Genomic DNA, 27,094 nt, shown 5'->3' on the forward strand with positions numbered 1-27,094 from the left:
AGGCAAAGGGTCCCTGGAGGCACCCATCTTCTTCCTGCTCCGGTGCCACCAGGTGGTGGACGCATCACTAAGCTCTCAGAGTTGATCCTCTATTTGGGGGCTTTGACTCCTGACTGAGTGACAGGAGGACAGGAGGCGTGGCTGGTGTCCCTCCTTCCCAAGGGTAGCACTGTGGCCAGAATTCCTGTTACAGCCCTTCCCTGGCTCCTTCCCTGTGGCTCTTTGGTTCCCAGAAGCAACCCTGACTGTCACCCGTTTCCTCGATTGGTTCTCTCTATTAATTCTGGGAAACCCAACACTCTTCTGCTAAACTTTCTTTTTGCTTAAGCTACCCATTTGTTGTCTCAACAAAACAACACTAAAATCAAAACAGAACACTTAGAGAAAGTACAGAAATAAGCAGTCTGTATGTGTGTAGGGTTGGAGGAGAAATCACCTGCAGTCCCACCATCTTTCTTAGAGGCGGGCAGATTCCGCACAGCCCTCAGAAGGAACCAACCTTGCCAACACCTTGATCTGACTTCCAGCCTCCAGAACTGAAACAATACATTTCTATTGTTTGTGCTACTAAAACACGTATTTTATTTCCAATTTTCTCTCCCTTGGTTTTCCTAATTATGTTATATACTGTTTTGAAGTAGTGACCCACATATGACTCCAAATCCACAGTCCACTGTAATGACACTGACCCTGCAACTTTTTGCTATCACAAATAATACTGTGAAGAACATCTTGTGCACGTAGCTCTTTTCTCCTTTTGGATAACTTTCTCAAAATACATCACCAGAAGTCAATGACTTGATCAGAGAATGCTTCACAGCCTGTGGCTAAACTGCTCTGCAGAAGCATGACAATGAAGTCACTGTGTTGCCAAGGGTAGATGGGAATGAGTTTTGAATCTGAAATGGAAAGAATGCTTAAAGGAAAGGAAGGAAATTCTAGGTGAACTAGAGCCAAGGGAGAGTGAGAGCCTGGAGGACGGTGGGAACACTGAACGGTAAGCTCGGGAACGAGAAGTGAGAGACACAGATGGAATGTCAGACTGGGGTGGCGGAGAAACCTGTAAACTCGGTTAAGGAACTAAGATGTTATTTCAATGATGATGGGGAAAGTTTGCAAGGAAATAACAAAGTAAGAGTTGATGCCCCAGCCGGTTTGGCTCAGTGGATAGTGCATAGGCCCTTGGACTGAAGGGTCCTGGGTTCGATTCTGGTCTAGAGCACATACCTTGGTTGCGGGCTCAATCCCCAGTTCTGGTAAGGGCACACATGGGAAGCAACTAATCGATGTGTTTCTCTCACACTGATGTTTCTCTCTCTCTGATTATCCCCCTCCCTTCCACCCTCTCTATAAGTCAATGGTAAATATCCTTGGGTGAGGATTAACAAAAAAAAAAAGAATTGAATATGAACAGTATCTCTGACTAGAGTGTATAAAAGCCCAGCCCAAGGAAGCCATGGGGGAGGGCAGCTGCTGAAGGTCAGGGTTAAGGAGCCTGAGAAGCAGGGGCTGCTGAGGACTAGACGAGTGACCACGGCTGAGGGGAGTAATGATTCCAAGGTGTTTGGCCTGCTCCCTTGAGAGAATGGCAAAGGCATCAGCGACAGGAGGAGCCACAGGCTTGTTTCCCAGAAACAAGCTCTCTTGGACATCTGGGCTTGTGATGATCACAGATTTCCTCAACGTCCAGCTGCCATCTAATTTCCCTTTGCCTTTGCCTCTGTTTGATGAAATAGTCTCGCCTCAATTCCTCTAATATGTGTGGCATGAGTTAGAAACCATGCCAACTTACTGCACAAGTCACCAATTCTCTGACCTCTTACATGCTAGCCCTCCCAGGACACCCTCTTCAACAATGTCTGTGTCCTTCTTATTGTCCCGTCTAAAGCAAGAAGGAAAGAGAACAAGGATCCCACACCTCCTTGTTCTCCTTCCCTCCTCTCCCTGAAATTTAAGTGTTCTCCAAGTAACACCCTTAGCCTCTTTCAAGTCTTTGGAAAAAACATTACTTAACTCTCCCTGCTTCTTACAGCTTCCGCCGCCAGCATCACGGGGAGCGTGCCCACGGGGGCAGGCCAGCAGCAATGCTGCAACCAGAGCCCAGGCCTGGGCTGCGCCTCCTGCCGCCCAGCTCACCACTCGCATGCCTACCCCAAGACATTCATTTTTAAAAGTGAGACAGTGAACCTAGCAATTGAAGCTAATCATGAATAGTCTGCTGCATTTCTTTAAATAGTCAGCATAGTTCAGTGGTTACAGCATGGGCCTTGCTATTGAAAACTCTATTTGACTGGAGGTAAATCCCATTTCTGCCACTTCCTGAGTGAGTGACCCAGGGCAGCTCACTTATCTAAACCTAGGCTTCTTTCTCTGTTAACAGGATAATTCAGTATCCACCCTGGCGCCGAGTCAAGAAGATCAAATATGTGAATACATCCAAGCACACAGGATGGTGTCTGCCATGTGGTAGGTTCTCAATAAAAGTCGGCTCTGACTCTCGCCCAGTGCCACCAGGACCATGCCAGTATCCACCCAGCTGACTGGCACGGACATAAATGTTAGTACAGGGAGAGATTGTCTTTTTTAGGAGTTTAAACATCTTCCCAAAACATGTGGTATTATTTCAAATCAACAAGTGGGTAAGGTGCTATGGTGGCATATTAACTACTACATTAGATAACTTTTCTTTGGTGTTAAAAACAGTATTGGTGAATCTTAAATATCCAGAAAGAGCTTCAAGAAGGTTAAGGCGAACCCCCGGGCCTGCATTCTGGGTCGCTGTCTACCTGCAGGAACACTGAGGCGCACAGAAAGGAGCAAACTTCCCATACTCCGGGCCACTGTAATGACGCAGAGCGCACACCCGGGACAGGACAGCTGATGACAAACCCAATTCCTCAGGAGAGCCTTCCTCACAGTCAGGAAACAACTACCTGGCCCGGAGACAGGCGGAAAGTCCACAGTGAACTGGACACCTCGGTTTAACTGGAGAGTCAAAGCAAGGGCTCCACACCAGTTGCTGAAAGGGGAGACCCCGAACAGGGGGCCTGTGAGACTTACTATTGGATGCTCGCATCTGCCGCCGCCGTCCCACGCGGTCCAGCCCAATGGGGGTGCTCTGGGAAAATGTGAACGGCCGGAACCGGGCCGAAACCGCTTTGTAGGGCGGCACCTGGTGAGCTGGCACGGGCGGCCTGGCTGCTGGCTACAAAAGGAAAGCAAGAGGCTGTGAGAAGATGCCAGGAAGTGGCAGCTCAGCAAGCTCTTCACACACACACAGCTGCAAGGAGCTCAGCGTTCTCACCTCAAAGCTCCTCGCAGATGTGACATGGTTTCTCCAAAGCATGTGAAAAGCTTGCAGCTGCATCGAGGCTCAACTGCAATGAGTTATTCTGACGTTTAAAAAAAATCAGTATCAACCCACTGGCTCTTACCTCGCAGCATCATGTTTCATCTTATCTGTCAGCAACATACCAACAGGCAACACTCAGTAAAAGGAAAATGTTAGCTAAGAAGAAGAAAAGCAAATTTAGGAAGTGGTGGCTTTCTCAGAGATACAGGGTCACCGGTTAAGAAGATGTGTTCCCAGCAGCAGCCGTCAGAAGAAGCAAAATCAGTGCCAAAGGCCAGGGCGAGGGTGACCAGTTGTGGCTCAGCTATTTACTCTGGTCTCCTACACATCCATGTGCAGGTTCCAGCTAAGTATTTGCGGAATACAATTCTTGTTTACCTAAACTAACAAGACAACTAAGCGTTGTTTAAAAGAAGAGCTGGTTTATCAAACATTTGCCCTGGTCTACAGAATCATCTCTATGCCCTTTTGATTTTCCACATTATCAGTCCCTATAACTGCAACACAGGTCAAGCTGCTTAGTGCTTTCCTTAGGGTTTTCACCGAGTTCCCTAAATGAGCTTACGGTGCAGAAAGTTATCTGCCCACACTCCTTTTTGATGTTCTAAAGTGAAATAAATTTTAAGTGCTTTAGATCTTCCCTATTCGGTGTATTTTGAATTAAGTGGTCACCATTTGTTTTAGTTCAAAATTATTTCTCAGCATGCAGAGCATCTTAACACAGCAAAATGTTTGTGGTATTCTTCAACTTATTTTGTTTTTACCTTAGGAATTCAATTCAATTTAATTCAATTAAGCAAGAGGGTTTTGCATGCTCAATGTATAAACAAGGTGTTGTGCTGGGCTTTACAGGCGGAATGTAAACAGAAAATCTATGCCGACATAGACTTTCCCTTCTAGGAGAATTTTATGGTTCTGGTACCAGCCAGCAAATTTAAAATACGAAATTGAGCACTCACCCATGTACTATTTGGTGAGCCCTGGGCCATGGCTGGGTATTGCCAAATAACAGAAACTCCTCCTGACCAAGGCCTTTATTTAAATGTTTTGTATCCTCAAAGAGCCTTTTGAGTAACTGATAAATACTTGCTGAATTACTACATTATACTAAGTGAATGAAATTAAGATTTTAATCTATTGTTAAAGCAATTGAAAAACTGCAACCCAAAAGCAAGAAAATGGTAGAAAAAAATTATTTTCTAAAAAAATCAACTTCTTTGTTCTCTTCTTATCTTTACATGTTAACAATGGATGATGCTTTCTTTCAGGAACTTCTTCTTTCAGGAAGCTCACTGAATATGTATTGCTATTTTCCCCTTATTCAAATCTCAGATGATTTGGAACAAACAGCAAACTACTTTTCACACATCATTCAAGACCCCAGCAAAGACAGAAGATTAGTAAAACATCCAAATGTCAGATTATTAGTTCTAATATGTGCAGTTTGCAAAGTCCGGAAGAAAGGTTGTGAGCAGATGACATCATCCTTGAGTCAGGAAAGAAAGGAAAGCAGCGTCCCATTTAGTTTGCAGGGGGAACAAAGACCAGGAAGCTGAGGGCTCTGCTGGCTTTGATAGAAGCACACCAGATCTTACTTGGGTTAGAAGAGTCTCTATTGCTTCTGTCTGGCTGTTCCCATAAAAGCTGACCCCGCCTATCACGGAGATGGGGCGCCTTCTCTGGCATCCTTTGGGGCAGCCCGTGGCTGCGTTCTGGTCTGCAGGGACTGTGGAGGCCATGCTCAGCTGGTGGTCACTGTCCACAATGTCCTCCTTCTGCGGGTCCACAGCAATTGAGTCTTCAGGAATAGACAAACTTCGGCAGGCAAACTGGCCATAGTCTGAGAGCGGTCGAGGCCGGGACCTCCTCCCAGAGCCCCATCGCCTCCTGGGTGTCCTCTGAGCCTCCTTCCCATCTTCCTCCAGGGATGAGCCCCGCCTCCAGGATTCCTCAGTAACAACCTTTTCAAATTTGAACAAGTCAGGTGAGTGCCAATATCCAGGAAGGTATTAAAAAAGAACATGGTACACATTCCCCTCTACCCTCCCTTAGCTCCACCAGGAGGCTTTCTAGATTTACTTGTTTTTGTGTAACAAACATAACTGAAATGTTGATTAAAATAAGCAAGTCTATCTTCAATTGTAAGTTGAATAAAAATGAATTTAAATAGTGATGTTTGGTAACTAATGAGCCCTGATAAAAGATATTTAAAAAATCAGAACCATTAAGAGTTAATAAAAAGAACTTTTAGGTATGGCGGGGGTGTCACCCAAAATACACATAACAATAGCACAGGGGAAAGGCAGGTCTGCCAGTAGAAGAATGAATGTGCAATGCTACCCACTGCTACTCTAAGGTACTGTATTGCAATAAAGTTTAAAAATAGAAGGTGCTTTCAGAAGATTAAGTCTGGGTTGCTAGGGAAGGAGGAGAAAGCACTGAATTAGGATTCCAAGAACCAGATCAGGCTACTAACTAGCTATGTGAGCTTGGACACCTCTCAACTGACCTTCAGGATCTCAGGTTTCAGAGTAGACAATACCACAGCTGGAGTCTATGATCCTAAATTAGGCAACACGTTCTAATTTCGTTCTAAGTTTTCAAGTAACTTTTTCAGAGGCAATGCAATATACTAGGGAAAAAGCCAGAGAAGGCTTGAGAATGAGCAGACTTCGATGTAACTCAGATTGGGCCCCTAGCTTTATTAACCTCAGGCAAGTTACTTCTGTGGATGTGGTTCTGTAACTGCTCCCTAGGGAAAAATGGGTCCTAGTGCAGATGAAATACAATGGTAAGAGCCCTATCAGCCATAGTTAATCATCCCTCTTAAAAAAGCACTGCCATAGAATTACAATCCCCTGACTGGCACGGCCTGGAGATGAGCTCCACCTCCGCAGCCCGCTCAGAGACTGATCTCAGAGCTCTATGGGAGGGGCAGAGGGAGGGGTCAGCCAAAGTCTGCCGCAGGCTGGGAGCCTGGGTGCCTTCAGTTCTTCCATCCCTATCCATTATTTAAAATACAATAAAAGCATAAGCAGGCACCAGAAGGGAACTAAATTACCCAGAAAACGCATGTGATTGCAGGGCAGGCCACCTAATGGAGATGGCCAGCTGAGCTGCTGTGGCATCCCCTGGCAAACCAACCCTCCCCCGCCCATGAGCACTGCTGGTCCAAGAAGTCCCACCTGTTGCTAATCGGTGGCAACTGAGACCTGAAATGCAGGTCCCGTAATTTCCAATCCGGTGTGTCCAAGCGTCCCCTAAGATCACATACCATGGGAAATGTGCTGAAGAGCAAAGCAAGCAGGAAAGGACTTACAGATACTCTACCCTGTGCCCATCATTTAAATCAGGAAAACTGAGACCTAGGGAAGTGATTTGCTCAGGGCCACACAGCCAATGAGCAGCAAGAGACACAGAAATGTGGGCCTTGTAATTTCTGTTTCCATGATACCCAGTCACCTCTGCTCAAAGGAAGATGGGTTCTAGCATTCACCAATGACCTTGCTATCTAGTGCCTCTACTGCCCGGAATGCTACCTCTCATTTAAGTCTCCACTGAAGGGGTCCAGAACACACCACCATGGCCTTCAATCTGTTTTGAGCTGAAGGTATTTAAGAATAGGCTTTTTTTTTTCCCCTGAACTCCCTCATCTGCCTTAACCCTTTGCACTCGGATGTCAAGTGTGACTCACACGGTTAGCAGTAGAATAAAGGAATCGAAAAAAGCAAGCGAGTGCAAAGGGTTAAAGCAGGGCCTCCCAGAAGAACTCAGTTGTCATGATCTGCTCCCTTGGATAGAGTTTCTTTCTTCCAACCAGGGAGGATGCACTCTTTCCGCTGCAGAGGAGAAGCCCTCACCTACACAGACAGGGTCACAAAACCATCCTATCTCTCACCCATTCTTCACAGTCCCAGCTCCTTTCCTAAAAGTCACCTGTTTTCCCATCAGCACCCCTCCCCCTCATTAAGATGGTATATAAGCCCCCAATTCGAACACTTCCTGGAGTCACACTTTTTTGTGAACTCCCACTTACCTACATGAATAAAAAATGTCTTTTATCTTGCAAATTTGCCTTTTGTCAACTTTATTTTTTTAAATATATTTTATTGATTTTTTACAGAGAGGAAGAGAGAGGGATAGAGAGCCAGAAACAACGATGAGAGAGAAACATCGATCAGCTGCCTCCTGCACCCCCCCCCCCCCACTGGGGATGTGCCCGCAACCAAGGTACAGGCCCTTGACCAGAATCGAACCTGGGACCCTTCAGTCCACAGGCCGACGCTCTATCCACTGAGCCAACTTTAATTCTAAGAAACTCTAAGAATAAACCTAAGAGGGTAGAGGAAAAGTTTTTCCTCTGTGACACTGCCCTGGGCAAGTATAAGAGAAGTCATGGAAATGTTTATATTATTTTATTACATTACATATGAAAAACAGGTTTTTATGGATAGTTTAAATTACCACATCAAATGGCACAGACAACTTAAGCACGCAATGAGACTAAACCTATTTATTTTATCACCCTGTGATAAAAAGGTTCAGAAAGAATGTGCTAGAAAAACAGAAGTACAACAAAATTATGGGCAATAGGTAGTCTGGTCACAAATCTACATGAGGTTTTGATTGCCCTTATACAACATGCAGCCTGCTTTTCCTCACTGATGCAAACAAAATAAGAAAATGGGTTTAGGAAAACAAGGAGTTGTCTTAGCTGTGCAGGTAATAAATCTTCTCAGACCAAAACACACACCAGGAAGTGATGGAGGCTGAGAGCAGGGAATTAGAGGGCAGGAAGTGGCCAGCACAGGCTTGACTCCCTCACACATCAGGCCTCTGGGGCTACCAGCCTGCACGGGAGCACCCCCGGGAAGCAACTTACTTCCACCGTAACCATTTATACAGCCCAAGGAGAACACCCCCTCCAAGTGGTACCAAATGTTCTGCAAAACTTAATTAACAGAATAACATATAAAATTGAAATGTCCCTCTTACTCCTAGCAAACATACCGAGGGAAGGAGGGAAGGAGGGAGGGAACAATGTAAAGTCCCTCAGCGTTAAGCTCACATTCAAATAGGGATCCTTAGCCAGAAGTGACTTACATTCCTCAGAGAACAAATCTGATGCATATTCCAAGACTAAATCTTCTTTTAGCAAAGTGTATCTACTTTCAAAATACGACCTACTTTCATCCTGGGGAACTCACTTTGTGTGTGATTATACCTGGAATTACAAACCCAGCACCAACAACGAACAACACTCTCCAATAACCTACCTCGGACTCTGCTACAGGCAGTGCTGGCCCGCAGACACACTGAAGGAACAAGCAGTTGACCACATCCATGCCCTCTGAGACTTCTTCCCACCTTTAACACACGCAAATCAGCGGTTTAAGTGGCCAGAGACCTGCTCAGTCAGCTTCTGCTAGCAGGTCAGCAGCCTGAGCTTCCAGGGTTCTCTTAGCTTGAATGGCCAATTCACACCCAAGTCATAAACTTTTGTAAACACACTTTTCAGTTTAACTCTTGCTTCTCAGTACAGTTTTAAAGTACTTTCCCTAGACAGGGGTCCCTACAGCTTTTCTTCCCATACAAAATTCCTTTCTTTACAAAAGTAAAAAACCAAGATAGATTTCATTACCTCTGATTAGACACTTTAAAACGTTTTTTGAAACCACAGCGAGATTAAATTACTACCTGGAGGTAAAAAGAAAGAAAGACACACGCAGAAAAACTGATGTCACATATGTCTGTTCAGAAGCCTGATCTAAAGTGACTGGCAAGTGCTGTGGGTTGAACTGTGTCCTCCTGTAAGACATGTTGAAGTCTTGACCCCCAGCACCTGTGAAGTGATCTTACTTGGAAATACAGTGCTTGTAGATATACTGAGCAAAGATTAGCTCATACTGGATTAGGTGGCCCCTAGTCCATTGGCTGGTGCCCCAAGAAGAGGAAAAATCTGAACACAGACAAAGACAAAAGGAAGAAGGGCATGTGAGAACAGAGGCGGAGATCAGAATGACGCATTTATAAGCCAAGAAACCCCAAGTCTCTCCCCTAGGGACTTAGAGGGAGCTTGGCCCTGCCCACACCTTGATTTCAGACTTCTGGCCTCTACAACAAAGAGAATACATGTTTTGAGCCACCCAGTCTGTGGTAATTTGTTATAGTAGCTCTAGGAAACTAACACAGCAAGGGAATTCAGAAGAAAATATTTTAGGCAAAGAAATTAAGATGCTTTGTGTAGATTAAAAAAATGAACTAAAGCAAAGAGACTTTACTTTGAACAAGCCAAGGTACTTTCAGGATACTGTTAATAAGTAAGTCTCACCCTAGCCAGTTTGACTCAGTGGATAGTGTCACCCCGTGGACTGAAGGGTCCCGGGTTCGATTTTGGTCAATGGCACGTACCTTGGTTGCAGGCTCGATCCCGGCCCAGGCTCTGGTTGGGGTGAGTGCGGGAGGCAACCAATCGTGTTTCTCCCACATGGATATTTCTCTCTGTCTCTCCCCATCCATTCCTTTCTCTCTAAAAATCAATGGAATAATATCCTCGAATGAGAATTAACAAAAAGTAAGCCTCCTTAGGTACTCAGAATCCTGGATTCTGTAGGGAGGGCAGGTACAGTCACCAAGCTGGAGGGGAGAAGGGAGAACATCTAGGCAATGTAGAGGACTGCAATAATGACACTAATGAGAATTATATACCAGGCACGTGTTACGTTATTTAACCTCCACAACCACCCTAGGGATGTTTTATTTGCCACATTTTATAATTTAAGACTTTGAGGCTAAAATAAATAAAATTACTTGCTCAGATTAATAGAGCCAGAAAGGGGAAGATCCCAATTTATAACCAACTTATTCATCTCATTGCAGAATTTCTGTCCTTTCCACTCTGCAGCACTGGGGCAGACTTAAAAAAAAAAAAAAGTATTTATTTTTAAAAAATTACAGATCACAAACAATATTGTATTAGTTTCACATGTACAACAGTTATTTGATACTGAAATACCTTAAGATGTGATCACAATAAATCTAGTATCCATCTGAAACCATATGAAATTATTATATTACTAGAGGCCCAGTGCTCAAAATTCATGCACGGGGCGGGGGGGGGGGGGGTGATGTGTCCCCTCAGCCCAGCCTGCACCCTCTCCAATCTGGGATCCCTCTCACAATCCAGGACTGCTGGCTCCCAATCACTCGCCTGCCTGCCTGCCTGACTGCCCCTAACCGCTTCCTTTTGCCACCCTGATCACCCCTAACCACTCCCTTGCCAGCCTGATCAATGCCTAACTGCTCCCCTGCTGGCCTGATTGCCCCTAACAGCCCTCCCCTGACACCCTGGTCACCCCTAACTGTCCTCCCCTGCAGGCCTGGTAGCCCCCAACTGCCCTTCCCTGCTGGCCCGGTCACCCCTAACTGCCCTCCCCTGCTGGCCCGGTCACCCCTAACTGCCCTCCCCTGCTGGCCCAGTCACCCCTAACTGCCCTCCCCTGCTGGCCCAGTCACCCCTAACTGCCCTCCCTTTCCAGCCTGGTCGCTCCCAACTGCCCTCCCTTGCTGGCCTGGTTCCCCCCAACTGCCCTCCCCTGCTGGCCATCTTGTGGCAGCCATCTTGTGTCCACATGGGGGCGGCCATCTTGTGTGTTGGAGAGATGGTTAATTTGCATATTACTTCTTTATTATATAGGATTGACTATATTCCCTGTGCTGTACATTATATCCCTGTGACTCTTTTTCCCTGCATCTTTTTTACCCCCAACTCTACCCCCCTCCCACACCCCTCTCCTCTCTGGCCAGTTTACAGAAGAAAAAAGAACTTTGTAGGTATCCTGCGAGGGGAGAAGCAACAGGCAGTTACAAGAGGCTCTGGTAATGGTACCTGGGAACCCAGAGACCCCTTCTCAGAATCACATTTTTCAATACATAAAATAAAGCAGATAGGATTATAAAGTAAGCTGATTACCTTGAAACACACTTATCAAAATAGTAAAATGACTGTGATATTATAAAATATGTAACATATGAATTAAAAGGACTAGTGACCGGTCTACCAACGGTCACACTCCTGAAGAAGCACCGGTGAGTATGAGATATTTTAAGATATCAGCAAAGACTGATGCATGATGTGAACAAGATCGGTGAATTCTACTGGTCTGATGCCTACATTCATAATTAAAGGAAATGCTACATTTTAGCTAGAGGTTAGTAAAAATAAAAATAAATTTCCCACTTCCTGATTTCTGTCTATTGAGCCCTTGAATGAACATACATTGAAATATGCCAGTCTTATTTATCCAAAGAAGCCCAAAACACTAACTCGAAAAGACATATGCATGCATATATTCATTGCAGCATTATTTATAATATCCAAGATATGGAAACAATTAAATGTCTATCGATGATGAATGGATAATGAAGAAGTGATGCATATATACAATGGAATATGACTCAGCCATAATAAAAATAGCATGAAATCTTGCCATCTGCAACAACATGAATGGACCTGGAGGGTATTGTACTGAATAAATAAGTCAGACAGAGAAAGACAAATACCATATTATTTCACTTATATGTGGAATCTAAAAACAAAACAAAACAAAACAAAAAAAACACAAAATAAAACAAACAAACAGACCAAAAACAGGTTCATAGATATAGAGATCAGACAGATGGTTGCCAGATAGGAGGCAGATTGGGGGACTGGGTGAAAGATGTGAAGGGATTAAGAAGTACAAATTGGTAGTTACAAAATAGTCATGGGGATGTAAAGTACAGCATAGGTAATATAATCAATAATATTGTAAAAAATACGTATGGTGTCAGATGGTACTAGATTTATTGGGGTGATTACTTCATAAGTTACATAAATGTCTAATCACTGGCTGTATACATGAAACTAATGTAATATTTTATGTCACCTGTAATAGAAAATAATTATTTAAAAAAAAAAACAATCTCCCAATGTAAATAATATCATTTAAGAATAGCCTGTGGTACCAATAGTGTGCTCCAACTCCAGAACATTAAATTTTAGGCCTTATACAATAGCTGCCCCCCTTCTTATCCACAGGGGATACCTTCCAAAGTTTCCCCAATGGATGCCTGAAACTACAGATACTACTCAGCCCTGTATGTACTATGTCATGTCCTTCCTATACATACATACTCACTTAAAGGAAGCATTTTATGGCCTCTCTTTGGCATATCCGAATTGCCAGTACCACTAGTCTTGCACTTTGGAATCATTAAGTAAATAAAATACGAGTTACCTGAACACAAAACACTATGATACCCAACAATCAATCTGATAACTGAGATGGCTATTAAATGACTAATGGATGGATAGCATATCCAGTACGGAGACAATGGACAAAGGGCTAATTCACATCTCAGGTGTGAATGAGCAGGATGGTGTGAGATGTCATCACACTACTCAGGACAGCACACAACTCAAAACTTATAAATTCTGCAATTTTCCATTTAATATTTTTGGCCCACAGGTACCTGAAACTTCAGAAAGTAAAACTGTGGATGGTGCAAGGGAGACAACTGTATATTATAAAATAAAAATAGTAGCATCTCACTATTTAGAGTTAAATATCATTACCTATTTTCCCTTAAATGAAAATTAATGCATCATAATAAAAAAAGACCCTGCATAGCATTCCCCCAAACACCTTTTTTTTTTAAAGGATGGGAGTCAGATTACACAGTGCTTAGAATGGGGTATCCTACATAATAAGAGGCTAATATGCAAATTGTCCCCTCGACCTGGAGTTCGACTGGAGTTTGACCGGGGGCAGGGCCGGCCAGCCAAATGCCCTCAGCTCCTCCACCCCGCCAGTCCCGCCCCCAACCGCCCCCCACCCCTGATCAGGGGAGGGCCGACCGGCCAACCTCTGTGTCCCTTCCCCCCCATCAGCCCAGTCTGGCCCAATCAGCCCCGATTGGGGCGGGCTGGCCATACTGCACCCATGCACGAATTCGTGCACTGTGCCTCTCATCTTATAAATATACTAGTGGCCCGTTGCAGGAAGATTCCTGCAAGCGGCTGCCACGGCCGTGCGCACCGCTGCCGCCCGTGCTGCTGTAGCCCGCCCCGCCCCACCCCGCCCGCTACCACCGCCCGCCCCGCCCACGCTTTCCCTCTGGCAGCCACCTTGCTTTCTGTTTTCCCTCCCTCTTCCTTCTATGCTGTCTTCAGTCTTCACTCCTCCCTCCCTCAGTGTATGCAAATGAACCGCCATCTTTGTTGGGTTAATTTGCATACTCGCTCTGATTGGCTGTGGGCATAGCGAAGGTACAGTCAATTAGCATTTTTCTCTTTTATTAGTGTAGATGTTCTAGGATTTTAAATTCTTTAAAATTGATTTTAGAGAGAGGAAGTGAATGAGACAGAAATGTTGATGTGAGACAGAAACATCAATTGGTTGCCTCCCGCATGAGCTCCAACCAGGAATCGAACCCACCACCTTTTGATGACAAGATGACACTCCAACCAATTGAGCTACACCGCCCAGGGCTGTCCTAGGATTTTAAATGAGGAGCAAATTCAGAAGATCGCAGATTAACTACCATCTTTTAAAGAGTTGAAGGTAAGGAACAAGGAAATATTTTGTATGTTATATTGTAAAAATATTTAGAAAAGTTTGAGCCTTAATAACATTTTTTGATGGGGGGGTATTTTTAACACCATATAGCTTAGATTTACTTAAAAATCTTTTTAAAGCTTTATTGAGATGTAATTGGCATAAATAACTATATAATTTTAAGGTGTACAGCATTACTTGACTTACATATATTGTGAAATGCTTATCACAGTAAGTTTAGCATCCATCATCTCATAGATACAAAAGAAAAAGGGAAAAAAGTTTTTTTCCTTGTGATGAGAACTTTTAGGAAATACTCTTAGCAGCTTTCAAATATACCACACAGCAGTGTTAACACTACATCATGTTGTACACCACACCCCAGTACTATTTATCTTATAACTAGAAATGTGTCCCTAAAAATCTTAAGTTTTCATCAGCTTGCTTTAACATCTACCTAACATTGCATTTATCAGATAAGTAAAGAGGACATTATCACACCCATTTTAGAGAAGAGAAGCCAGTCATAGAGAAGGGCAATGAAGTTAGTGAAAGAGCACATGAGAGAGTTCAGGAAGTTCATTCAATTTTATATTTGCAAGAAAATGCCAAATGGTTTTATGGTTTATGGAAAAAACCCTAAGCAAACTTCCAAAAATACTAGACTGTGTGATATTGCTCCAGAAAAGCCTCTATATGCTTTTTGGTGTCTTCTCTGGGTTAAAGCTCATGAAAACATTAAATACTGTTAGTCTAGTTCAATGTGGATAAAGAAAAAAACAATAATAATTATGAAAAATTCTGGGCTGATGAGCTTTCCTCCCATAGTCTTTGTAATAATCATTCATGGGATACCATTTTCTGGGCTTAACTAAAAACCTAACTATCCTAGAATCTCAAAATCAATAGCAACACAACACTGAGTTTGACACCCAGGAAGAGAAAATAGAATTGTAGGTTGTAGTTTTATTCCTGGACTTGTTAAGATTAAAGAGATAGTTTAAAAACATCACATTAAGAGAGAGAGAGAAAGAGCCCCAGCTGGTTTGGCTCAGTCGATAGAGCATTGGCCTGTGGATTGAAGGGCCCCGAGTTCAATTTCAGTCAAGGGCACATGCCTGGGTTGCCGGCTGGATCCCCAGTAGGGGGTGTGCAGGAGGCAGCCGATCGATGATTCTCTCTCTCATAGATGCTTCTATCTCTCTCTCCCTCTCCCTTCCTCTCTGAAATCAATAAAAATATATTTTTAAAAAATAAAAAAATAAAATGTTTATTTTCTAAGAGAGAGAGGGGGGAGGGAGGGAGGGGAGGGAGAGAGGGAGGGAGGGAGGGAGGGAGGGAGGAAGGGAGGGAGGCAGAGAGAGAGAGACAGAGAGAGAGAGAGAGAGAGAGAGAGAGAATGCGATAAGGAATGGGGCAGAGAGGGAAAAGAAGAATGGGAGGCAAGGGGAAGCCGGTTCTGACTTATTCTCTAATGGAAGAAGATGGAGGAAGGTGTCTGTGTTCAAAACATCACTGGCATTTTAAGTCTTGGTTGACAGCATATCAACATTCAAATCAGTAGTCCCAAGTGCCTTTAGAATCACAAAAATGAAGGTTGTAGATTAGAATGCAGAACAGCATCTTCATGAATCATCTCTCCCAGCAAAAGGCTTTTTAGTTGAGGTCATCCAATACACCCAGTCAGCCCCACTAAGCATCCTTAACTCCTCCTTCATCCTCACCAGACACAGCCACCCAGTCACCAAAGTCTGTCAATTATTTCATCTCAGAAGGAATCTGTTCCATCATTCCACCTAACGGAACTGCCCGATAGGTTCTTAACTCACTTTCTGGTCTTGGAGCCATTCTCTATACTACTGCTAAAAGACACTTCTGAATCATAGCGGGACATTACCTAGAACAAACACAAGGCCATTGAAAATCTCATCTAACATGTCTTCCCAGCTCTGTCTTCAGACACAATTATTCTGCAGCCACACCAAACCAATCATCATCTGCCACATGTTTACTGCAATTGCAAATATGCTAAGTCACAGTCCCTCTTTTTGCCCCTTGTCAACCTGAAAAATGTATCCTTCAAAATTCAGGTAAAATATCACCTGTAAGAAAACTTCATACACTCCCCTGGGCTTTGAGTTATTTGCTCCTTTCTATGTCTCTATTAAAACAGCTACAAAATTTACATAGCATTTAATTGTTTGCCTGGTATCATATAAAAGCAGCTAATTACATTCTTTCCAAACTATCCATGACTATGGTAATGCCCTAAGAGTCTACACTAGAGTCTGAGAAACAGGCAATTAAAAATGTTTCATGAATGTGTCAAGGGATGAATGGGTGAGTTGGAGCATAAATAAGTGAGCAAATCAATGGACAGTCTGGATGACAAGTAGTGGATGGAACAGATTCCTTCTGAGATGAAATAACTGACAGACTTTGGTGACTGGGTGGCTGTGTCTGGTGAGGATGAAGAAGGAGTTAAGGATGCTTAGTGGGGCTGACTGGGTGTATTTATGCTTCTCATTCATATGTGATTTTATAAAAATAAACTTACTTTAAGTTATTGCTTAGTTATTATAACTAAAGTCTCTGGCCAAGTCTCCAACCAGAGATATAAGCAGCTCATAGCCAATGACCATGTTTTGGATCAGGAAATCAATCATTCCTTTTCTGTCTTCTTCATAACCTATTCAAATTCTGTGCTATCCTGAAAACAAACTGACTGAAATTTTCTTTTGCCAATTATCAACAATCCTGTTTTGAAGGTCTCCTATTTATCTCAGATATGTGAAGAATGAGGTAATGGAATCTTTCCCAACAAATAAGTTTCCACTGCTGGCAAGGGAATGTAAAAAGACTTTTAAAAAATGTCTTTTCTATATTTAAAGTTTAAGCTTAAAGCAGTACGATATTAGGAGGAGAAAGTGGCTTGGAATAAGATCAAGGAAACACAATGAATTAAGAGGGCATAGTGATGAAAAGTTGGAAAACAAGAGTAGGAGAAAATAATGACCACAACTTCACTTGGATTCTTTCTTTCTTCAGCAGCACTCATGATGACAGATTGTTTTGCCCCTCCTTTTAACCTGTACAGGTCCAGCCAATGAACTGAGTCAAGCAAACACTGACCCTGAATTAGCTCTGCTGTTCACCAAGAGCCCTCTTATACGAGTCACTCAGAGGGTATCACGAAGATAAGGCAAGACCAAGAGACAGCACTAGAGCATTTTTTCTTCAGAAAATCTTGTCGGAGACTTGAAAGGACACTGAGTTGTGTGGCTCCATTTCTTCCACCCTGTGAGCCATTGGTGACCATCCCCCTGTCCTTCCAACTCCCAGTGGCCCCACCCTGCTGAGTTCACTCACAGCCTAAAGAAAAGTCGGCTGGCTGCACCCCGCTGGCACATTAGGTGTATTTTTTTTTTTTTTTTCTGGTGGAGCTCTTGTCGGAGACTTGGACAATGAGTTTTGTGGCTCTGGAGTGGGGGCCACCCTCACCCCTGTGTGCTACCAGTGGCATGCCCCAACAGGAGACCCACTAGCTCACTGCCCTCCCCCACCATGGCTACACTGTATTAAGCTCAGCCCTGCAGAAGACTCTGCTGGCTGTACCCAGCCTGCACCTGTAGTGTGCTCTTTCTTGAGAAGCTAGTCAGAGATTCAGGAAGAGACTGAGTGGTGTGGCTCTGGAGTAAGGGCCACTTTCCCCTGACTGAGTGCCTGACCAGCACCCATCCCCAAACAGGAGACCCACTCTGTCCTCCCAACCCAGGTTGCCCTACCCTACAGACCTCGCACCTTGTGGAAGAGACTGCAGGCTGTGGACAGCCAGACTTTGTTTGGAAGGATTCTGAGGAAATCCAGCAGCCTCAGGGAGTGGGTGGTAGAGCAGCCAATAGGTGAAGGTGGATCTCAGGGTACCTTGGGCCTAGGCATGGAACTGGTGAAGCCGACCTTTGTACCCAGTTTGGTCCCAGGCCCAACAGAGGCAGCCACAAATTGGGACTAGCTTGGTATCTCCAGACAGGTAGCCCAAGGCTGGTCGCAGGCAGCGTCTGACATTCATCTACACAGAGTCCTTCCCAAGTGGACTAAAAATCAATACCACCAATGGTGGGCACGACCCAACTAGCCACACAAGTAGAATACCCAAAGGGTGATCTTGGCAGGCACCAGACCTGCCAGGGCCAACTCCTCTTTGGAGGGCAGTCCCCACACAGTGACTCATACACTATGGTCGAGGACAATCTGCACAGTCAACCAGCCTGAGGGTTAACCCCACAAATGGATGGGCCAACAGAAATCAAGACTCAACTTATACAGAAGGACTCAACCCACACAAGAGACATTCCTGGAGCACATAGCTCAGGTGACCAAGAAGATTGTGCCACAGCTCCACAAGACACCTACTACATAAGACCATCATACTAATATTGGGAGACATAGCAGATCAATATCTGAACTAAAGAATACATTAGAAAGTACAGTGAGTCCCAATCAAGATAAATCCAAAGAGGCCTACACCAAGACATCATACTTAAAATGTCAAACGTTGGATCCAAGATGGCGGCCGATGGGACGGCAGGCTGCAAGATAGTGAGAGAGCGAAAGGCGAGTGTGTGGATGTGTGGGGAATGTCTACTTGTAAGTGAGGGACAGGACTGCTGGGGACTGGTGGACCAGGCTCCCCTGGCCGGGCAGCCTCTACTACTGCTGAAATCTCTCCCGGAGTGGCCGGCTCTGCCGCAGAGACTGCGCCATCTTGAAGGGGAGAGCGGCTGTGATCGGAAGCCCAGCCTTACCTTCAATCAGGGAGACCTCGGATACTTCCCGGGACCCCACAACCACAACGCCCAGGGACCAGCCGCCTCAGCTGTGAACCCATGAACACCGAGACTCCAGCCTCCCTGGTCGCGGGAGCCTAAAAAGTTTGTCCAGGGGGGACAAAGTGGTGCCGAATACACAGACGGGACCTGCGCCTCCTCACAGAGCAGTTAGAAGGAACAGCTGAATTGAATAACATCCACCCAGAATTGGCAAATTAAACACAGCTGGTGAGGCAATCCATGGACGTAAAGGTCAGAGCTCTGCCTCCTCAGATTCAGCTGGGTGTTTTGTTTGGGTATTTGTTGTTGTTTGCATTTTTTGGATTAGTTGTTGGTTTTTTGGAGTTTTCTCACCCATATACATATATTTTTCCCCTTCTTTTTTCTTCTCTTTCTTTCCTCTCTTACATTTTTTTTCCTTTTCTCAATATCATTTCTCTCCCCTAATACCCTTTTCTCTGGTGGTCACCTTTGTTTGAGGTTATTGGTATCATGAATACAGAAGGGAATGGAATGAAATACACAAAGTCATGCAAAGCACGCGTCTGAATCCAAGAACACTGTACCCAGCAAGGCTATCAATCAAAGTTGAAATCAGGAGCTTCACAGACAAAAAAGGACTAAGGGAGTTTATTACCACCAAACCAGCAATGCAAGAAATGCTAAAGGGATTGCTGTAAAAAGAATAAATAGGAAGGGAAGAAGAAACACGGGCATAAAGAATAAAAATGATGACAAACAAGTACCTATCAATAATAACTTTAAATGTAAATGGATTAAATGCCCCAATCAAAAGACATAGTGTAGCTGAGTGAATAAGAAAACATGACCCATATATCTGCTGTCTACAGGAGACCCACCTCAGAACAAAGGACTCACACAGACTGATGGTGAAGGGATGGAAAAAGGTTTTTCAGGCGAATGGAATGAAAAAAATAGCTGGCATAGCAATACTTATATCTGACAAATTAGACCTCAAAGTGAAGGCCATAACAAGAGATAAGGAAGGCCATTTCATAATACTAAAGGGAGCAAGTCAACAAGAAGATATAACTCTGGTAAACATATATGCACCCAATACAGGAGCACCCAAATACATAAAAAAAACTTCTGGAGGATATCAAGAGAGAGATTGACAGCAATACAGTCATAGTAGGGGACTTTAATACCCCACTAACACCACTGGATAAATCCTCTAAACAAAAAATCAGCAAAGAAACATCAATCCTAAATGACTCACTAAACCAGATGGAATTCATTGACATCTTCAGAATATTTCACCCCAAAGCCACAGAATATACATTCTTCTCAAGTACACATGGGTAATTTTCAAAGATAGACCACATATTGGGACACAGACAAAGTCTCTTCAAATTCAAGAACACAGAAATCATATCAAGCATCTTCTCAGATCACAATGGCATAAAATTAGAAATCAACTACAAAAAAAAAAAAAAGCGAACACCTGGAGACTAAATAGCATGCTATTAAACAATGATTGCCAGAGAGCTCAAAGAAGAAATAAAAAGCATCATGGCAAAAAACAACAATGAAAACATAACAATCCAAAATCTATGGGACACAGTGAAAGCAGTCTTGAGAGGGAAGTTCATAGCTCTACAGGCCTACCTAACTGCCCTCCCCTGCCGGCCTGATGGCCCCTACCTGCTCTCCCCTGCTGGCCTGATCGCCCCTAACTGCCTCTACCTGCTGGCTTGATCATCCCTAACTGCCTCTGCCTGCCAGCCTGATCACCCCTAACTGCTCTCCCCTAACCACTCTCCCCTGCCAGCCTGATTGCCCCAAACCACCTCTGCCTCAGACCCCGCCACTGTGGCTTTGTCCAGAAGGACATCCAGAAGACGTCTGGTCTATCCAGTCTAATTAGCATATTACCATTTTATATATATGGATAGTACTGGAAGTCCTAGCCACAATAATCAGACAAGAAGAAGAAATAAAAGGCATCCAAATTGGAAAGGAAGAAGTAAAACTGTCATTATTTGCAGATGACATCATATTGTATATAGAGAACCATAAAGATTCCATTAAAAAACAACTACTAGAACTGATAAATTCAGTACAGTAGCAAGACACAAAATAAACATTCAGAAATCATTTGCAGTTTTATACACAAACTAGCGTTCCCGTTGCTGGAAAAATCCTGCAATAGGGTTTCCTGCTGCACTCTACTCCACCCTGCCTGCTCTCCTCCCTTGTCCCCTGCCAGCCCCCTTGCTTTTCTAACTTCTCCGCCAGCCCGCTCTCCTTCCTTCTTCCCTGGCCCCGCCTCCGCTCCTCCCTTCTCCCCCAGCCCACCTTCTCTGCCAGCCCGCCTGTTTTTCCCTTCTCCCCCGGCCCCGCCTCCGCTCTTCCCTTCTCCCCTGGCCCCGCCTTCGCTCCTCCCTTCTCCCCCCGCCGGCCTTCTCTGCCAACCCGCCTGCTTTTCCCTTCTCCCCCGGCCCCACCTCCGCTCCTCCCTTCCCCGCCCCGCCTTCTCCGCCAGCCCGCTCTCCTTCCTTCTCCCCCAGCCCCGCCTCTGCTTTTCCCTTCTCCCCCGGCCGCCTTCTCCGCCAGCCCGCCTGCTTTTCCCTTCTCCCCCGGCCCTGCCTCGGCTCCTCCCTTCTCCCCCGGCCCGCCTTCTCCGCCAGCTCGCTCTCCTTCTTTCTCCCCTGGCCCCGCCTCCGCTCCTCCCTTCTCCCCTGGCCCCGCCTCCGCTCCTTCCTTCTCCCCGGGCCCCGCCTCCGCTCCTCCCTTCTCCCCCGGCCCCGCCTCCGCTCCTTCCTTCTCCCCCGGCCCCGCCTCCGCTCCTCCCTTGTCCCCCGGCCCCGCCTCCGCTCCTTCCTTCTCCCCCGGCCCCGCCTCCGCTCCTCCCTTCTCCCCCGGCCCCGCCTCCGCTCCTCCCTTCTCCCCCGGCCCCGCCTCCGCTCCTCCCTTCTCCCCCGGCCCCGCCTCCGCTCCTCCCTTCTCCCCCGGCCCCGCCTCCGCTCCTCCCTTCTCCCCCGGCCCCGCCTCCGCTCCTTCCTTCTCCCCGGGCCCCGCCTCCGCTCCTTCCTTCTCCCCCGGCCCCGCCTCCGCTCCTCCCTTGTCCCCCGGCCCCACCTCCGCTCCTTCCTTCTCCCCCGGCCCCGCCTCCGCTCCTCCCTTCTCCCCCGGCCCCGCCCCTTCTCCCCGGCCCCACCCCTTCTCCCCCGGCCCCGCCTCCGCTCCTCCCTTCTCCCCTGGCCCCGCCTCCGCTCCTTCCTTCTCCCCTGGCCCCGCCTCCGCTCCTCCCTTCTCCCTTGGCCCCGCCTCCACTCCTCCCTTTTCACCCGGCCCCGCCTCCGCTCCTCCCTTCTCCCCCGGCCCCGCCCCTTCTCCCCGGCCCCACCCCTTCTCCCCCGGCCCCGCCTCCGCTCCTCCCTTCTCCCCTGGCCCCGCCTCCGCTCCTTCCTTCTCCCCGGGCCCCGCCTCCGCTCCTCCCTTCTCCCTTGGCCCCGCCTCCACTCCTCCCTTTTCACCCGGCCCCGCCTCCGCTCCTCCCTTCTCCCCTGGCCCCGCCTCCGCTCCTCCCTTCTCCCCCGGCCCCGCCCCTTCTCCCCGGCCCCACCCCTTCTCCCCCGGCCCCGCCTGCTCAACTTCCTTCTCCCCCGGCCCCGCCTCCGCTCCTCCCTTCTCCTCCCCCCGGCTTGCTTGCTTCTCTGCAGCTTTGCTCCCTTCTGCAGCTCTTGGCTTCTTTCTACGCTGTCGCGATATGCAAATTAGCCGCCATCTTTGTTTTGATAATTTGCATATTCGTCCTGATTGGTTGGTGGGTGTGGCTTGGCTGGTGGGCGTGGCTTGGGCGTGGCAAAGGTGCGGTCAATTTGCATATCTGTCTATTATTAGATTAGATAATAAACTATCAGAGAGAGAAACTAAGAAAATAATCCCATTTACAATTGCATCAGGAAAAAACACACCTAGGAATAAATTTAACCAAGGAGGTAAAAGACCTGTACTCGGTAAATTATAAGACACTGAAGAATTAAATTGAAGAAGATACAAATAAATGAAAGCATATACCACGCTCATGGACAGGGAGAATTAATACCATTAAAATGTCCATACTATTGCCCTAACCAGTTTGGCTCAGTGGATAAAGTGTCAGCTGCATACAGAAGGATCCAGGGTTTGATTCCAGTCAAGGGCACATGCCAGGGTTGTGGGCTTGATCCCCAGTGTGGGACATGCAGGAGGCAGCCAATTAATGATTCTCTCTCATCACTGATGTTTCTATCTCTCTCTTCCTCTCTGAAATCAATAAAAAATATATTAAAAATAATAAAATAAAATGTCCATACTATCCAGAGCAATCTATAGATTCAACATAATTCCTATCAAAATACCAATGGCATATTTAACAGAACTAGAACAAATAATCCAAAATTTTATATGGAACCACAAAAGACCCCAAATACCCTCAGCAATTTTGAGAAATAAGAATAAAGGTGGATGGATCACACTACCTAATATGAAATTATATAACAAGGCCATAGTAATCAAAACAGCCTGGTACTGGCATAAAAATATTCATATAGATCAATGGAATAGAATAGAGAGCCCAGAAATAAACCCATGTTTATAGAGTCAATTAATATTTGACAAAGGAAGAAAGGATATACAATGAGGTAAAAACAGTCTATTCAATAAATAGTTTTGGGAAAATTGGACAGATACATGAAAAAAATGAAACTAGACCACCTTCTTATCCTATATAAAAAAAAAGTATGCAAATTAACCCTCACGCCATCACAAGATGGCTGTGCCCACAGCAGAGGCAGGGTTCCTGTAACAAGTGATCAGCAGGGACCTGAGGCTGCGTGGCACCGGGCCGGAAGAACTCAGGCCACGCCCCCTGCCAAGCAGGGCTTGACAGGGGACCTCAAGGTGCACCCCCTGTCCCGCCCCAGGCTGGGGGACCTCAGGCCACGCCCCCCACCCAGCGTGGCTTGATGGGGGTGGGGCCGTCCGGGTCTGGGTCTCATGTGATCTCAAGGTGTGTGCGGGTGGGTGGGAACTTGACTCTGGGTCCTGTGGTGCGCCCCAGACTCTGACAGGAGGAAGATTCTCATATATATTTTACTAATTTTCTTTCATCTCTGATACTTCTATTATAGAGAAAGGGCAAATAGCAATATTAAAATATTTCCTCTAATTAATTCCCCTTTTAATGTGCACAAATTTCGTATACCGGGCCACTAGTAACATATATAAGAATAAACTCAAAATGGATTAAAGACTTAAAGTTTTTCTTTTGTTTTTTTTAAATATGTTTTATTGATTTCAGAGAGGAAGGGAGAGGGAGAGAGAAAAAAAACACATTAATAATGAGAGAGAATCATTGATTGGCTGCCTCCTGCACACCCCACACTGGGGATCGAGCCCACAACCCAGGCATGTGCCCTGACCAGGAATCGAACCGTGACCTCCTGGTTCATAGGTTGATGCTCAACGACTGAGCCATACCTGCCTGGCAAGTCTTTAAAAGTTTTTTTGCACAGGAAAGGAAACTGTCAAAAAAATTAAAGACAACCTATTGGACTGGAGAACATATTCACCAATGATACATCCAATAAGGGGTTAATATCCAAAATTTATTAAAAAAAAACTCAGACAGCTTAACACCAAACCAACAACCCAATTAAAAAGTGGGCAGAAAACCTGAATAGACACTTCTCCAAGAAAGACATACAGTTGACCAATAGACATATGAAATGTTGCTCAATATCACTAATCATCAGAGAAATGCAGATCAAAACCACAATGTGATTTCACCTCACATCAGTCAGAATGGCTATCATCAACAAGTGTTGATGAGGATCTGGAGATAAGAGAACCCTAGTGCACTGTTGGTCAGAATGCAGACTGGTGCAACCACTATGGAAAACTGTTTGAATGTTCCTCAAAAAATTAAAATGGAATTGCCTTATGAACCAGTGATTCTATTTCTGGTAACATATTCAAAGAAACCTGAAGCACTAATTCAAAAGAATATATGCACCCCTATGTTCACTGCAGCATTATTTACAACTAGGGGCCCAGTGCACGAATTTGTGCACCTTGAAAGGAACTGTGGGCTGTGAGGCTGCGGTGGGCACAGGGGTGGGTCTCGGCCCATCCTCCACGTCCCAGCCTGGCCCCTCCTGCCGCGGCCCCCAGTCCCGTCTGCTGGCAGCCCCACTCCTGCCACTGCCGCTCCCACGCGCTGACGGTGCCAGCCCCACTTGTACCTATGACAGCATAGAGCGATTGGGGCTGGTGCCAGCAGCAGATGCGAGCAGTGGCTGCTGCCCCAATCGCCCCTCAGGAGCAGTGGGAGGTGGAGAAACCCTCAGGAGCAATCAGCACTGAAAGCACCGAACGATCGGGATCGGCGCCAGGCACTGGCAGCATGTGCGAGTGGCAGCTCCAGCGTCGGCTGTGGGTGCCAGGCCAGTGCCAACAGTGGCTGCGAGTGGCGGCTCCGGCACCGGCAGCGGGTACAAGTGGGGCTAACGCCAGCAGCAGGTGCGAGCACCGGGTGGGACTGTGGCGTGCGGGAGCAAAGAATTTTCAGTAACCACCAGAGGCTCACCCCAATGACAGCAACCGGCACCCCGCCTTGGTCTGGTGCCCTCGCTCACCTGCTCCACCATCCCACCACAGCCGACACCCACCATGTCTGCACTCTTCTGCTGACACCCGCCATGTTCCACACACGCCCCCTGGTGATCAGTGCACATCATAGCAACCGGTTGTTCGGTTGTTCGATTATTCCGCCGTTCAGTCTATTTTCATATTAACCTTTTATTATATAGGATAGCCAAGACATGGAAGTAACCCAAGTGCCCATCAATAGATGAGTGAATAAAAAAAAAACCTGTGATATTACCCAGCAGCAGTGGCTCAGTGTTTGAGCGTCGACCTACCAACCAGGAAGTCACGGTTCAATTCTCAGTCATGGCATATGCCCAGGTTGTGGGCTCAATCCCAGTGTGGGGCACACAGGAGGCAGCCAATCAATGATTCTCTCTCATCACTGATGTTTCTATCTCTCTCCCCCTCTCCTTTCCTCTCTGAAATCAATAAAAATGTATTTTAAAAAAGAGGCTGTGGTACTTATACACCATGGAATACTACTCAACCACAAAAAGGAATGAAATCTTTACTTTTGTGACAGCATAGACCAGGAGTGGGGAACTTCCAGCCATATAAGAACTGAGAAATCATTTGGTCTGGCTTTGCCCAGATATTAGGGGTGAGTTAATTAAATGTATGACCAAATATATCAGGTTAATTTTTAAGCTGATAATTTTATATGGCCCGCAAATGATGTTATAAATATCCAAATGGCCCTTGGCAGAAAAAAGATTTTTCACCCCCTGGCATAGATGAACTTAGAGGATATTATGCTAAAATAAGTCACAGAGAAAAACAAATACCATATAATTCTACTTATATGTGGAATCTAAAGAAATAAAACAAAAAATTGAAACAGACTCATAGATATAAAGAACAGACTGACTGAATATCATGATAACTATGTATGGGGGGCCATGTGAGTACTTGAAACATCGAGGGAACAACTCTGTAATGTATATGATTTGCTAACCACCTTTCTGTGCATCTGAAACTAACAGAGAATAATATTCAATGTAAACTATAACTGAAAAACTAAAAAATAGACAGTACCAGTCATGTTTCTTTTTTAATTGCATAGAGGGATAGCAGAATCTAAGCTGTACTGCTCCAAAATATCTTGAAAATGTTTAATGCAAAACTTGGCAGTAAAAGAATTACAGATGAATAATTGATACCACAAAAACAGTGAAGATATAAAGCCAAATATACAATGGAACATTGATATAATTATATTAAAAATTTATATTGTACATTGGGAAATAGAACTGAAATACTTCACCTTCATCACAAACTGCATTAAGGTGCCATGCCTCCTGTCTCCCCACCTGTGGCACTGACCTACTAGAAATGGCAAAGCTCGGCCCTGGAGTCACACCACTCTGTCTGTCCACAGTACTTTCTTTCCTGGCCACCAGGTGAACCACCCAGAGAAGATTCCAGGAAAGGGGGTGAAGCTCTTTAGCTGAGCTGCCTAGCCGATCCCAGGTAGCCAAAAAATGAAGAGGAAGGACTCTGATTTGGGCAGGAACCAACTGTGGTAGAAAGTGGCCCAAGCTTAGTAGAAAGAATGCTAGACGTGGAGTCAAAAGGGAAAATGGAATGGAAACTTATCAAACCACTACAATGCCACCATTAGATATATGGCCTTTAGTACAGATCGCATCTCATTTATT

The 27,094-nt window shown here is 45.6% G+C and overlaps 1 protein-coding gene across 3 annotated transcripts in view; it reads right to left on the bottom strand.

The window, feature by feature from the left end:
- SPATA13 (spermatogenesis associated 13) overlaps positions 1–27,094 on the bottom strand; it is a 366,978-nt gene that overhangs the window by 52,796 nt on the left and 287,088 nt on the right. For all 3 annotated transcript variants that reach the window (XM_079774091.1, XM_079774093.1, XM_079774092.1), the window contains 2 exons: positions 4,948–5,313; positions 3,061–3,205 (listed from right to left, as the gene is read on the bottom strand). In XM_079774091.1, the coding sequence (XP_079630217.1) occupies positions 3,061–3,205; positions 4,948–5,313 (511 nt within the window). The remainder of the gene's footprint in view (positions 1–3,060; positions 3,206–4,947; positions 5,314–27,094) is intronic.

Source organism: Cnephaeus nilssonii, assembly GCF_951640355.1.
Source record: "Cnephaeus nilssonii genome assembly, chromosome: 6".
Lineage (NCBI taxonomy): Eukaryota > Metazoa > Chordata > Mammalia > Chiroptera > Vespertilionidae > Cnephaeus > Cnephaeus nilssonii.